This window comes from Artemia sp. Qi Xiang Cuo, chromosome 10 (assembly GCF_049724085.1).
Source record: "Artemia sp. Qi Xiang Cuo chromosome 10, ASM4972408v1, whole genome shotgun sequence".
NCBI classification, from domain to species: domain Eukaryota; kingdom Metazoa; phylum Arthropoda; class Branchiopoda; order Anostraca; family Artemiidae; genus Artemia; species Artemia sp. Qi Xiang Cuo.
In genome coordinates, this window is record NC_142803.1 from 40,070,280 (window position 1) to 40,084,830 (window position 14,551).

The 14,551-nt window shown below is 35.3% G+C and overlaps 1 protein-coding gene across 1 annotated transcript in view; it reads left to right on the forward strand.

Annotated features, from left to right (window-relative positions):
• The first annotated feature begins 5,895 nt into the window (after positions 1-5,895).
• LOC148947761 (ADAM 17-like protease) overlaps positions 5,896-14,551 on the forward strand; it is a 55,656-nt gene continuing 47,000 nt past the window's right edge. The window contains exon 1 of the mRNA XM_089096000.1: positions 5,896-5,947. Within this exon, the coding sequence (XP_088952126.1) occupies positions 5,896-5,947 (52 nt within the window). The remainder of the gene's footprint in view (positions 5,948-14,551) is intronic.

Genomic DNA, 14,551 nt, shown 5'->3' on the forward strand with positions numbered 1-14,551 from the left:
TTCTTCTTCTATTTAACAGCAGGCGGGCTTTTCAGTAATACTATTTAGCCCTTTTCCTTTTGATTCACTCTGAGGGCTACAGAGCTACTGGCTTGATTGCCTCATATTTATTCGATAATTTCAGATATCTTTCAGTAGATCTTTCGACTCTAGGAGTTCAAATATAAGATGATAGACGTCGATTTCTATGCTCTGTGTGGATGTATAGTTGGCTAGGCTCTTGGCTGATAGTGAGATTTTGTGGTTTTTGAAGCATTTTCACAGTTTACAAAGCATGGTACGTTGTGCAGACGTCAGAACATTACATTCAAATAGGCAATGGTCAATTGTTTCATTATTCATATTACAATGCCTGCAAAGAGGGGACAGGGGAATTGAACCACTTGAATTAGAAAGCGTATACGGGAATGCAAGAAAATTTAGTCCATTTGTTCCAGAACGAATTCTATGATAAATTTTAGAAAAATACTTATTGGGAAAGGGGGAAAGGATAGGATTAATCTTATTAAAATTAATATCTGATAGTCTCCATCGGTAAATATCTCTGATCGGGATTGGTCTCCCACTTGGCTGGTCAATATTTATAGCATTTTTTGCTATTTCATCAACCTGATGATTACCACTTATACTAGAGTAGCTAGGAAGGTACTGAAAATAAGTTCTTATGCACCTCGAAGCAAGATTATCTATAACACTGAGACAATGATAAGTGTCAATAACCAACTTATACTGAGGAGCTGAGGCCAGCAAATCAAGGCTTGATAAAGAGTTGGAATATACAATAATATTATTTGAATTTGCAATCAAATGTTGGTTTTCCTTAAGGTGTTCTAATGCCATGATTATGGCATTTAACTCAGCAGAAATTATAGATAAATTATTATATAATCTCTTGCCCATTGCAATTTTCAGGTGAGGCAGGAAAGCACCACTTGCTACCTTCTCATTCATTTTTGACTCATCAACAAATATTTGGAAGTGGTTTTTATAGGTAATTGTATTAAGTTCAGCAAATTTTTTCTGGACAACAGCAATGGGGGTTTATTGTTTAGTCCACTTTTAGAAATCAGTAGTTATTATGGGAATGGGCCAAGTCCATGGAGGGGAATGGGGGAAATTAGGTGCAATAGACTTTGCGGGTACGGGGAACTTCTTCTGACTATTGGTATGCTCTTCTACAATGCCTCTATACATGGCTGGATTTCTTAACCAATTATGTAGGGTGTGTGAGCTATTTGATTCAATTTTTGAAAGATGTTTTGTGTTGAAGAGAAAGCTACGTCTCTCCCTTATTGTTGTTAATCCACTCTCCATAAGCAGAAACTTGGTGCTTGTGGGTTTCCTAAGACCAAATATTAGACGTATTATATCATTTTGTGTTGATTCATTTTTTTCCATCTGGGTCTTTGCACATGCACCATAGACGATGAGCCCATGGTCAATATGGGGTCTTATATGTGATTTATAAAACTGGAGTAAGGTTTTCTCCTTACATCCCCAGGGTGTGGAAAGAAGTCTTTTTAGTATAATTGTTTTTCTATAGCATTTTTTTATTGAGTTTGAGATGTGGAGGGGGAAATTAAGTTTTTGGTCAAGCATGAGACCTAGGTAATTAATGTGATTATCTTCTGGAATAGCTGTTCCATTTAGAGTTAGTTTTGCATTAACAGGGTTTCGCTTTCGGTGGAATTGGATTATTTTTGACTTGGTAGGTGCAATGGGTAAATCTGAATGTTGAGATAATTTTTCAAATTGGAAAAGTGACTTTTGCAGATTTGATTGTGCTATCTCAAAGGTGTTGCCAGTTGACCATAGCACCAGATCGTCTGCATATTGTAGATTCGTGTGGGGAGGTTCATGTCCCAGAGATATAGGGCAAAGAGGAGGCAAACTGAGGACTGCTCCCTGAGGTAGGCCTTTGGTTATTGTCTTTTGAGGTAAAGAGGCTGAACCAACACAAACAATGAAACTTCGCAATTCTATGAACGGTTTTATAAAAGATACTAGCTTGGGGGGTAGTCCAAGGTTTGCAAGTTTGTTTAAAAGGATTTGGTGGTTCATATTGCCATATTCCCCTTCAAAATCTAGGAAAACTGCAACTAGGACATTGTTTTTTTTAGAAAGATTCATTTATTGCATTTGTAAGCAAAATAAAAGCATCTGTTGAGGAGTGGTGTTTCCTGAAACCAGTTTGAGTGTGAGGGATCATGTTATTTTTTTCAACAAAGCAGAGGAGTCAGTAATAGATCATGTTCTCCATTATTTTCCCCATCACAGGAGTAATCATTATAGGCCTATAGGACTCAGAGTTATCTTTGGGTTTATTTTTCTTTAGGATTGGTAGGAGGGACGAACATTTCCATATATTGGGGAACATAGAAGATGTCCAAGCGTGATTATAACAATTTAGCAGTTCCTGTTTGTATGAAGGGGTGAGATTCATTATCCATGTAGGGTGTATATTGTCATTCCCACAGATGTGGCTTATGAATTTATGTATAATTGGCTCATGTGTTTCTCTGGAGAGATTATTTGCAAAATTATTCCAGTATTTATATTTAGCATCTATTATAGTCCTTTTTAGATTAGATTCTGCTTGTAATTTTTTTAAATATGCAGTAGGTGATAGTTTTTTTTTATGAATGCTCTCTTAGCTTCCTTTTTTGTTCTCCATTTATTTAGGCACTCGTTTGTCCACCATGCTTTAGGAATGTGTTTAGGGAAGGTTTTCTTGGGTGTTGTCCTGGGGATAGCATGATTAGCTGTATTTATTAGTAAAGATGCCAAGACTTCAGCATATGTGTCAACTGTTGTGTTTGAAATGCATGAATTTTGGGTGAAACTTGTAATTTCATCATTTAGATTATTTTGGAACATAGACCAATTTGCTTTAGTGTTGATATATTTTGACGTATGTGATAGAGTTTCAGCAGGTTCATTTAGGGAGCAAACTATAGCAAAGTTGTCAGTGCATAGACTATCAATTTTATTTATATAAATTTTATTCAAAATTTTTAATGACACAATTTGAAGGTCAATTGTGGAGAATCTGCCACTTTTGGGGTTGAAATATATATTCAGGTTTGGAGGGGTAGCAACAGCTAATTCATTATTATTTGAAGTCATATGCTCAGCAATTTACCAGCTTTATTTGCTGGTTTATTCCCCCACAAAAGGCTGTGGGCATTGAAATCTCCACAAATAATGATATTTTTTAACATATTAGAATTATTTATATATTTAAAGAAATCCATGGCATCTTTAGTTTGGCCATTAGAGTTATAAAAGCTTATTATGTAGGTTTTTGTATTATTCAGCCAAACACTGATACCAATTGCATCAACATCATTAGCAAAATCTGGAAAATTGATACCACAGAATTTTATATTATTTTTAACTATTAAAGCTACACCACCTCCTTTTCTCTTTGATGATCTATCCTTTCTCAGGATACTGTATCCCAGAGACTTAATTTGTTGATTTTGGGTTAAATGAGTTTCCTGAAGGCAAGCAATATTAATGGAATTATTATTCATAAAAGATATTAGTTCATATAACTTATTTTCTGTGAGTGATCTTATGTTCCACTGGAGTATTGATATGTTTTGTGTTGTTAATTTATTTTTCCTATGACTGTGTATCAATGTTCAGCTTTGTTAAAAGTAAAGCAAGATCTTTTTTTGCTTGAATGAGCATATCATCAGGAATGTAGATTTTTGCCAATTCTGCAATGATTTTTGTTTTCTGTAGTTGATGTATGTTCATGGCCTGAACTGCATTACAGTTTAGAATGAATAAGCATATATTTGGGAATTACATGTTTGGTTGTGCATCCTGTTTGTCAGCTATGGGATTAATTCCTGGTAGTGTTTCTGGTTTGTTTCTTCTTGGGAGGGGGGGGGCAGGCTGACCTCATCTCACCGGACAGGGAGGCTTGTTGACTTGGTGATTCCTTCTGAATGGGATGTGAGCTTGGGGGCTTAGAGGATGGTGTTTTATACGGGGTACTTGATGCATTGGGGGCGTTTGACGTTGGATTATTGGTTGGTTTCACAACGGGCTTAAGATGGTGTTGTTGGGAAGCATTTGCTTCTATTGCTGCGAATGGGTATGGAATGACCTTCTCTGTTGCTATTTGGAGTGTTAGTGCTCTTTTCTTATATGCAGGGCATAGTGATTTATTTGTAGATTCATGTGGGCCTTTGCAATTGATACATGTAGGCTGAGTGTTGCTGCAAGTTGTCAACTCTTTAGGATTGGATGCTTTATAATTGCTACACTTTAGAAGAATTTCATTGCATTTGTTTGTTGTGTGTCCCGGTTTGAAACACTTCTGACACTGGATAGGCTTTGCTTTGTATTCCTTGTTTCATTTGCCCAAATAGGAATAACTTTTCTGGGATGTTAATTTTTTCCTTCAGTTTAAATAAGAAGGATCTACTTGTTTTTAGGCCATTAGAGTTAGATTTACAAAGTTGGGAAACATATTCAACTGGGATTGTGTTTCCAGCCCTATCTGAGAGCCCTTCTTTTAACTCCTGAATGGGTATTTCTGGGGGAACATTATAAACTACTATTTTTGTTGGGGATTGTTTTGGGTTCCATTTAGATGCATTAATTGGGATATTCAGAAGGGATTTTAGGTTAAATATTGTGTCTGCATATTTCTGATCTTGGACAGCTATTAGCAGAGATTCATCATGGTGAAAATTAAGAGATAACATTGATTTTAGCAATTTGAAAATTGCTACTCTTATTGCAGTAATCTTTTTTATTTCAAAAGCGGTAATAGGAGAAATTTTAAGGTAAATTCCTAAGTTTTGGTAGGGAGGATCATGGGCGGGGAGAGGGGAAATGCTTTTGATTGGGGAGATTTTTTTCCTTTTTTTAGAGCTTCTAGAAAGGACTTCTTGAAACCCATTATCGTCATTTATAGTGACATTAGCCCCTACACTGATCAGTGTCCTATTCTCAGAATTGGAGCTATCATGTGAACTTTGTGATAGATTGCTTGACCAGCCAAAATGGGTATCAATTTCACTAGTATTTGGGGTGGGATCTGGGGGAAATCTTTTTTGGAGGACTTCTAAACATTGCCTATTGCAATAAGCTTTAAACTAAAAAGAAAAAAACAACAACAAAGGATAATACAATGATAACAAACCGTCTGCACTCTACTGTGGGGAAATTTTCACCATCCACAAAAGAAACACCACAGTATGGCCCTGAGGAGGATTTGAGCACGATTGGTTCGGTACAACTACTGATTAATTGACATAAAAATACACAAATATTTATTTTAAATTTCTTAAAAATGTTGCTGCTGTTATGCCTCGAAGCATTTTTTGACCAATTTTTTTGGACGTCCTTGTCGAAATATTTGCTTGTTCTTCGTCTTCATATTTTGCCACTGGCTGACAAAATCCTCGTTTTCTCACCTTTTTTATTTTTCATTTATTATTTTCCTTTCTCTCTTAGTTTCATATCCAATAATAATAAAATTCGTTATTTCCTCTCTTTTGAAAATTTTACAGTCACTGAATTAATTAATAAACACAGAACAGGATTATATGTCACTATAATCCAAAGCCGATTGTTGGTACCAAATGACAAATCAGTTCAATTGAAAAACTCGCTGGTTTAATAATGTTCGTAAGATACCCGATTTTAGATATTCTCGCTTTGAACTCTGAAGTAATACTGATGATATGCGTGATAACTTTTCTTCGTTTTAAGTTTTAATATTGCTCCTTACTTTGAGTCGAAAAAACTTGTTTTTTTTTCTTAGCTATGTGAAGTGTCGGTAGCCTAGGGCGATACATAAAAGTGCCAACATTTTGGATGAGGACGAACTGTTGGTTGCGGTCTACTCCGATTTGGAAGAAGAAATAGACGATGGGGGCGAAAATTCAGTCCTTTATTATATTTTATTTGTCACTTAACGAAGGTATACTATCTTAAAGCCGCCCTTTCCAGTTTTAAGCTTATCTAAGCATTTAAATCAAAAATGAATTCAAATCCTAAGTTCTGCCTGTAGATGTTTTTTTTTCTTCCTAACTAGGCTAGGCCTAGCCTACTCCTTTTTTAAAGGGCTCTGAGATTGGACAAATATTGACTTATGAAAGCATAGGTGTTAATTAGGAGCTTAATCCCACTTTCTAAAGACACATTATAAATTCCTGAGAGCTAGCCTACTTTAAAACATCCTAAAATGCTTACTCATATTATTCCTATCAATATAGGCTATCTATTACTCAACCAGTGCCTAATCTTGGTAAATATTTACTAGATCATATTATTGAGTAACAACTAAAGTGAATATACCATTTGATGCCTTTTTTAATGCTGATTATGAATATAATAGGCTAATCATTTCTATCAGAAATGAATTTTAGCCCCCCCCCTATATAGTCCAATTCAGGGTATATATTTCTAACTTAGGGGGGGGGGGGGGGGTAAAGTTTAAACTTACTTCCCATTTATGTCAGAAATTAAATTTGCCCCCACCCCCCCTAATGTAGAAATATATACCCTGAATTGGCATATATAGGGGGGGGGGCTAAAGTTCATTTCTGATAGAAATGATTATTATATTCATAATCAGCATAAAAAAAGGAATTGAATGGTATATTCACTTTAGTTGTTACTCAATAATATGATATGGTAAATATTTACCCTAATCTTAGCCAGATATTCTGATGAAAAAGTATCTTTTCCATACATAGACAACAGGCTCAACTATCAGATTAATGACCCACAGTGAGGATAACTTGTGTGTGGGTTTATATACACTCAACAATAAATAAATAATACTATCTCCAGATACTGGAATAAAAAGATTGCTCTTAAACTCTCTGTACAGTAACAACAAACAAAATCCAAATAAAATCAAAATAACCAAATAAATAAAATGAAATGAGGAGCATCCACCCCAGAAAATAAATTAAATTAATAATTACTGATTAGGTGATTCATTAATCTAATTTTATTATTAACCAACGAATTATTCAAATCTATAAAACTATGAAATTTATTCCAATTATATATAATACTATGCCTTGGTGAAAAATGGGACCTTTCAGATTTTATTAAAGCCTGACAGACTACAGAACTGCCATGGGTTCAATATACATGCACAACCTAATCATCATCCTGAAAAAATTTATTATGCATATGAAAATACTCTCAGGCAAAAGACCTTGAACGTGTTTAATCATATAAGGCACAGAATGGAAAGAAGGGAAAAAATCCATTGGAAGGATGTTCAAAATTTGATACATACTTTTTGTTGATAACTTACCAGGGTAAGAATACGGGTTAGACAGGTAATTTTCAATAGATGCAGAGCTTTATTTTGTTGCCTTTGAAGGGGAAAAATATGAGTTTTAGTAGTAATAAAAAAAATAATGGGATAGTAATTTACGTATGAATGTACTAGAGAATGATAAAGAGATTTCAGGGCTAAAAACGGCAGAAGAAATGTCAGATGATCCATCATACCAATATTTCGTGCAAGTTTTATTCGAAGATAAATTGCATGGCTTTTAAAGGATAAACTTGAATCCAGTATTATCCCAAGATATTTAATATCATCAACTCTTTCAATTTCAATGGGTATGCCTTGAATATTAATCATCATAATTTCCAATGCTGTTTTCCCAGTACAAGAGAAGATGATGAACTTTGTCTTAGTACAATTAATAGTCAATATATTTTTCAAAAACCATAAGATAAGCCTCGCCAGTGCTGATTCCAACCTAAGCTTCAAAGATCTAGAGTTGGGGCTGCTGACATTGCATGCTGTGTCATCAGCAAATAATATGTCAAGGCCAGTATCTTTGATGCTATTACTGATATCATTAACATAGATAAGAAATAGGAGTGGACCCAAAATAGATCCTTGTGAGACTCCAACTGACTGAGATTGAGATATTGATGAGGAAGAAGTATCACCTCCGTCTACATACTGATTTCAGTTTTTTAGGTATGACATTACTATGTCATTAACTGGGCCTCTTATGCTGCAGTTATCAAGTTTAGTATGCAGTATTTTATGGGAAATTGTATCAAATGCCTTTTTAATGTCAATAAATATTGTAGCAGGAATATCACCTTTGTCGAGGGTGTCATGAACAAACTGAGTCATTGCCATAATAGCATGCTCAGTAGAGTGAGACTTCCAGAACCCAAATTGCATCGGACTAAAAAATTTAGATTTCATTAGAAAGCTGACTATACGGTTATATAGGCACTTTTGAAGCAACTTTCCAAATGTAGACAGGATCAAAACTGGCTGATAGTTTGTTGGGTTCTTTGGGTCTCCTCCTTTATACAAAGAGATAATTCTTGCAGACTTGAAACAAGAAGGAAATCTTCCGGTTTTAAAACAGAGGTTGAAAACATGGGAAAGCAGGATTACAATATTTGGTGCTATGCACTTAATCAGATTAGTCAGTGACCCATCAATCCCTTCCAAAGATCCATTCTTTAAAAGGTTTGTTGTAAGTAAAAGTTCATCTGGGGTTACAGGAGTAAGAAAAATGGAGCAATTGTGAGACGGGGTAAATATGATTGAAAGTCCTCTCCAGTTTCATTATCCAGATGACAGGCCAGGTTGTTTCCAGTAATTGACACAGTTTCCTTGCCAATTTTTGCAAAGTGTATATTTAATGCATTGATAACTTCCACTTTCCCTGTAGCAAGTTTAGTTCCATCTTCAGCTATTAATTCATCAGGAAGATCATGGGTCTTATGCTTTCCTAAGCACTTATTAATTATTTCCCATGTCTTCTTAGGAGACCCTTCTGCTTCAACAAATGCTTCGGCGAAGTAATGGCTTTTTGCTGATCTTAAAATTTTTGTTAAACAATTTTTGTATCTGCAAAATTTAGCTAATTTAACTTCAGATGGATGCATTAAGTATGCCTTATATAACAGATTCTTATTTTTTATTGATACCAGCAATCAAGGAGATATCAAAGGCTTAATCAGCTTTATACTATTTTTTCTTGATATTTGACGGAGAGGGAAAGCATTATTGAAACAACATTTAAATTGATTCACAAAAAATTCATCAGCAAAATCAGGGTCCAAAGACTCTAAACAAGAAGAAAAATCACTTGAAGAAAGCAATACTTAAAGTTTACTACAGGAGTTTCTATTAGTCATTCTCATTTTTCTTTTAGTAGGCCTATTAAACTCTGTAATCAAGTGAAGGTCGGTCACAAGCATCAAATGGTCTGAAAAATCTTCAATAACCACATCACTAGACTTTAGTTCCAGATTTGTAAACAAATTATCAATAAGGGAAGCAGAATCTTTCATTATTATTGTTGTGACTTCATAAGCTGGTAAGAGACCACCAGACAAGCAAACTGATAACAAGTCAGCCCCATCAGAAGAGATTCCGTGGAAATTACCAGTTAAATTATTAGAATTATATAAATCAATATTAAAGTCACCCATGATAACTATTTTTGGATACTTTTTTGAAGCAATAAGCACAAAATCATCAAGAAGTTCCATGAATTTTGAAGCAGGAGAACTTGGAGGCCGGTAAAAAACACAACACAAAATTTTCATACCATTTACATCTATTTTAACTGCCAAAAATTCAAATGCCATTTCAAGATATAGGTGATCAAATTCACTCACCAGATCTGACTGAATTGTTGATTTAATGAAAAAACCTACCCCTCCCTGTTTTTTATTAATCCAATTCTTATGAAAAAAAGTGTAATCCTGTTCATTAATAAATGACTCTGTCAAATCATTTAAAAATGTTTCACAAGAGTCGAAGACATCTATATTATGATGAGAAATAAACAGGGATATTCGATCAAAGATATTTAGTAACCCGCGACAGTTCAAAAATGCCATTCTAAAATTAGCGCCTTTATTTAAAACTTGGGTGGGGAGTAGATATTTATTTTTTGGGATAGAATGAACCATCATATCAAAAACATTGTCATCTTTGCAACAATTCTCAAATATTCTACCTAAATCTAGGGGGAGCTCCTCAAAATTACAAAGTCTATCATCCATTATCTTGATGCTGGGTATACTTATTGACAAAAAGTGACTTACCAACCATACGGAGAGTCAAAGGAGACACAATTGTTACCAGAACTCCATCTGAAAGAGACAAACATAAACAAAAAACTAGAACTTTATAAAATGAAAACCTTACATAAGAAAAATCAGGAATAGTGTGGCACAAAGGAAAGAAATTAAATATAACAGTTTTGATTACAAAAAAAAAACGAAGTAAGAAAAAACCCACATAATACTCATTATGATACTTTTGCAAATGGGCCTCCATAAATAAGATAATCGTAATCCTCAAACAATCATAAATTATCAACTAACTTAACAACCAGAGCACTAAATACGAAATAAACAAAGTACTCCACAAAATCTTATAAATCTAAACTCAGATTACTACTATCCTATTCAGTTATTGATCAGCTCTCTCCCAGATCACCAAACCATTTTTTTTTATCTCAAGCCATACATGGGTTCCTTTATTTTTAACCCGTGAAGCAATAATCATTCCAGACTCCTTCATCTCTTTTGCTTTAGTGAGGAATCCTGTGCATAAAGCGTTAAGTGCTGGAGGAAGGTCTGTGCAAATTTTTATTCCAGAGCCCTTAAGCTTGGATACGTTTTGCATAACTAGATAAGCTTCAGCTTCATTCCTGAGCCTAATTAGCACTGGATTAACTGCCGATTTACGTGACTGACTTTGATTACGGCGGCTGTTCGCTATATTGACAGTTTTTCCTCCTAAGCAGTAACATTTGTTAATTGACACAGATGACTCAATTTTTAAGGTATTCTTAAGTAGATCTTTCACGTGAGCTTCAAGGGTTTGATTCGGATTAATATCCATTGGTAAGCCGTGTATGATCAAGTTTGAGCTTCTTTCTTTTACTTCAATTAGTAGCATTTGATGCTTGAGCAACGAGTTCTTCTGCTTTTGCTCTTCCAATGACCTTTCTAATTTGGCTATTTTTCTATCTCTTTCTAAAGCCTCATTCTTTAACTCCTGTATTTCAGAAGACAAATTGTTAACTGCAGTTATTAAATCACCCTGCTTACTAAGTAGTCGGTCAAATTTTTCGTTTTGGAGCTCATTAGCTTGGTCAGACTTGGCTTTGGATACTGGAATATTCATTATATAATTTGGCGATATGCCCAAACTCAATTTTTTTTTTAAAAACATTAAACGAGACTCACTCGCAAGGGGGGTGATTGACTACCCCCCGAAAAATCCAAAAAACGTGTTGTTGAAAGAAAAAATTCTGTTGAATAAATTTCTCAGATGACAGTTCAGGTATCCAGTAATTGGGTAATTTTAATCCTTTCATTCACTCAAATGTTTTTTGATTAGGATAGCTATCTATTTCATATACTGGTCTTCACAGTAAATACACATCAAATATTCACTTGCTGTGAGTTGTACACTTATACTCTGACCATTTAGAATTCACCACTTAGCCATACTATCTGCAGATTCATTTTGAGCAATTCCAACATGTGGTGGGACCATGACCAGTAGTATTTCATTTTCCACACACTCATGACCTAATAATTTGATTAATAATATAAATATCTCCACATCTTCCCTATTTCTTAGGCTTAGAGAACTATTGAAGGCATGTTTTAACTTTAGAAGAAATAAGAATGAATTTATAATTTTTCTACAATGCTTTGTTAGGTAGAAGGTGAACACACCATTTGTTGTATCTTTTTTTTGCTGCTTACAAATATGCTAATCTCTTATTTGTAAAGTCTGTTGTTGGCATTTAAAGAAGGCACCTGTTTCCTCAGTATTTACCAGTACAAAAAGGTTACTAAAATTTTTTAAAGCTATTTTAAAACAATCACAAATGCATACTTTTTCTGCATTCTAATTATTTGAGTAAAAAATCCTAATTATTGGATTTTGAGCAGCTAAGGTTACTAATATCAAAAAGGGAAGTTTCCAGTGTGTGAGTTCTTCAGGAGAAATTTTAGGCTGGGGGATTTGCCAGAATTCCTATATGTAATTCTTTTCATGTCTTGCTTTATCTTTGCTGACTCAATTTGATTTATATAGGTGTTTAGGGTAGTTGTCTGGGGTAAATTATCACCAGGATTGAATTGTCTAGAGCATAGATCCATGGGGAGGAGGGGTTTTTCCATGGATGGGTAGCCAGATTTCCTGGCATTATTTAAAAAGTGATCAGAAATTAAATTAAAAAAACAAGTTTTTCAACTGAAAGTAAGGAGCAACATTAAAACTTAAAACAAGCAGAAATTATTACATATAGGCCTATAAGGGGGCTGTTCCTCCTCAACACCTCACTTTTAACTCTCAAGTTTGAATGCTGTCTTATCATAGGCAGCATAATAGAACTGCCTAAGTAAAGAACAATGTTGGCACAATGTATTATTTATTTTTTTGTTTCCATACCCGGGCACTTTGTATTGAAGGAGTTGTCATAGAAATTTCGAAAAGGGCTCATTTGATTGGAAATTGAAGCGGCTAGTGCCCTTTTTAATAGTTGAAAGTGAATGGAGGACAACTAGCCCTCCCCCCCCCCCACGCCCATCATTTCCCCAAACATATCCAATCAAAATTTTGAGATAGCCATGTTGTTCAGCGTAGTTGATTTCCAGATACAAAATATGTTTTTGAGGAGGACACTCCCCCACAACCCTTGGGGCAAGGGTTTTAAGTTATGCCCTGAGGGCATATAAGAACGATGTTGGCACAATGTATTGTTTTTAATTTTTTTCCTTTAGAGCAGGGCACTTCATATCAAAGAAGTTGTTGTAGAAACTTTGAAAAGGGCTCATTCAATTGAAAATTGGAGTAGTTTTTTTAATAGTCAAAAGTGATTGGAAGGCAACTAACACCCCTTCCATGCCTACAATTTCCCAAAACACATACAATCAAAATTTTGAGATAGCCATTTTGTTCAGCGTAGTTGATTTCCAAATAGAAATTATGTTTTTTTAGGAGGACACTCCCCCACAGCCTTCAGGGCAAGGGTTGTAAGTGATGCCCTGGGGGCATATAAGGTTTTTATAGAAAGCGTTGTCGTAGAAACTTCAAAAAAGGCTTATTCGATTGGAAATTCGAAGGGATAGCGCCCTTTTTAATAGTCAAAAGTGATTGGAGGACAACTAGACCCCATCTCCTATGCCCATTATTCCTCCAAAAGCATCCAATCAAAATTGAGATATAGCCATTTTGTTCAGCTTAGTTGATTTTCAGATAGAAAATATGTTTTTGAGGAGGACACTCCCCCACAGCCTTCAGGCCAAGGTTTGTAAGTTATGCCCTGGGGGCATATAAGGTTTTTATAGAAGGCGTTGTTGTAGAAACTTCCAAAAAGACTCATTCGATTGGAAATTCAAAGGGCTAGTGTCCTTTTTAATACTCGAAAGAGATTTGAGGGCAACTAGCCCCCCCCCCCCCCGACGCCCATCATTCCCCCAAACACATCCAATCAAAATTTTGAGATAGCCATTTTGTTCAGCGTAGTTGATTTCCACATAGAATATATTTTTTTGAGGAGGACACTCCCCCACAACCCTTGGGACAAGGTTTTTAAGTTATACCCTGGGGGCATATAAGAATAATGTTGGCACAATGTGTCATTTATTATTCGTTTTCTTTAGAGAAAGGCACTTTGTATAGAAGAATCTGTCACAGAAACTTTGAAAAGGGCTTATTCAACTGGAAATCGGAGTGGCTTGTGCCCTTTTTAATAGTCGAAAGTGATTGGAAGGCAACTATCACCCCTTCCATGCCCACCATTTCCTGAAACACATCCAATCAACATTTTGAGATAGCTATTTTGTTCAACGTAGTTTTAAGTTCTGTAAATTATGTCTTTGAAGATGACAACCCCCTCACAGCCCTCAGGGCAAGGGTTGTAAATTATGCCCTGGGGGCATATAAGGTTTTTATAGAACGTGTTCTCGTAGGAACTTCAAAAATGGCTCATTCGATTGGAAACTTAAGCGGATAGTGCCCTTTTTAATAGTTGAAAGTGATTGAAATGCAACTATCACTCCTTCCACGGCCAGCATTTCCCCAAACACATTTAATTAAAACTTTATGATAGCCATTTTGTTCAATGCAGTTTAATTTCAAATAGAAAATATGTTTTTTTAGGAGGACACTCCCCCACAGCCTTCAGGGCCAGGTTTGTAAGTGATGCCCTGGGGGCATATAAGGTTTTTATAGAAGGCATTGTTGTAGAAACTTCAAAAAAGGCTAATTCGATTGGAAATTCAAAGGGCTAGTACCCTTTTTAATAGTCAAAAGTGATTGGAGGGCAACTAGACCCCCCCCCCCCATAACCATCATTCCTCCAAACACATCCAATCAAAATTTTGAGATAGCCATTTTGTTCAGCATAGTTGATTTCCAGATAGAAAATATGTTTTTGAGGAGGACACTCCCCCACAGCCTTCAGGGCAAGGTTTGTAAGTTATGCCCTGGGGGCATATAAGGTTTTTATAGAAGGCGCTGTTGTAGAAACTTCCAAAAAGA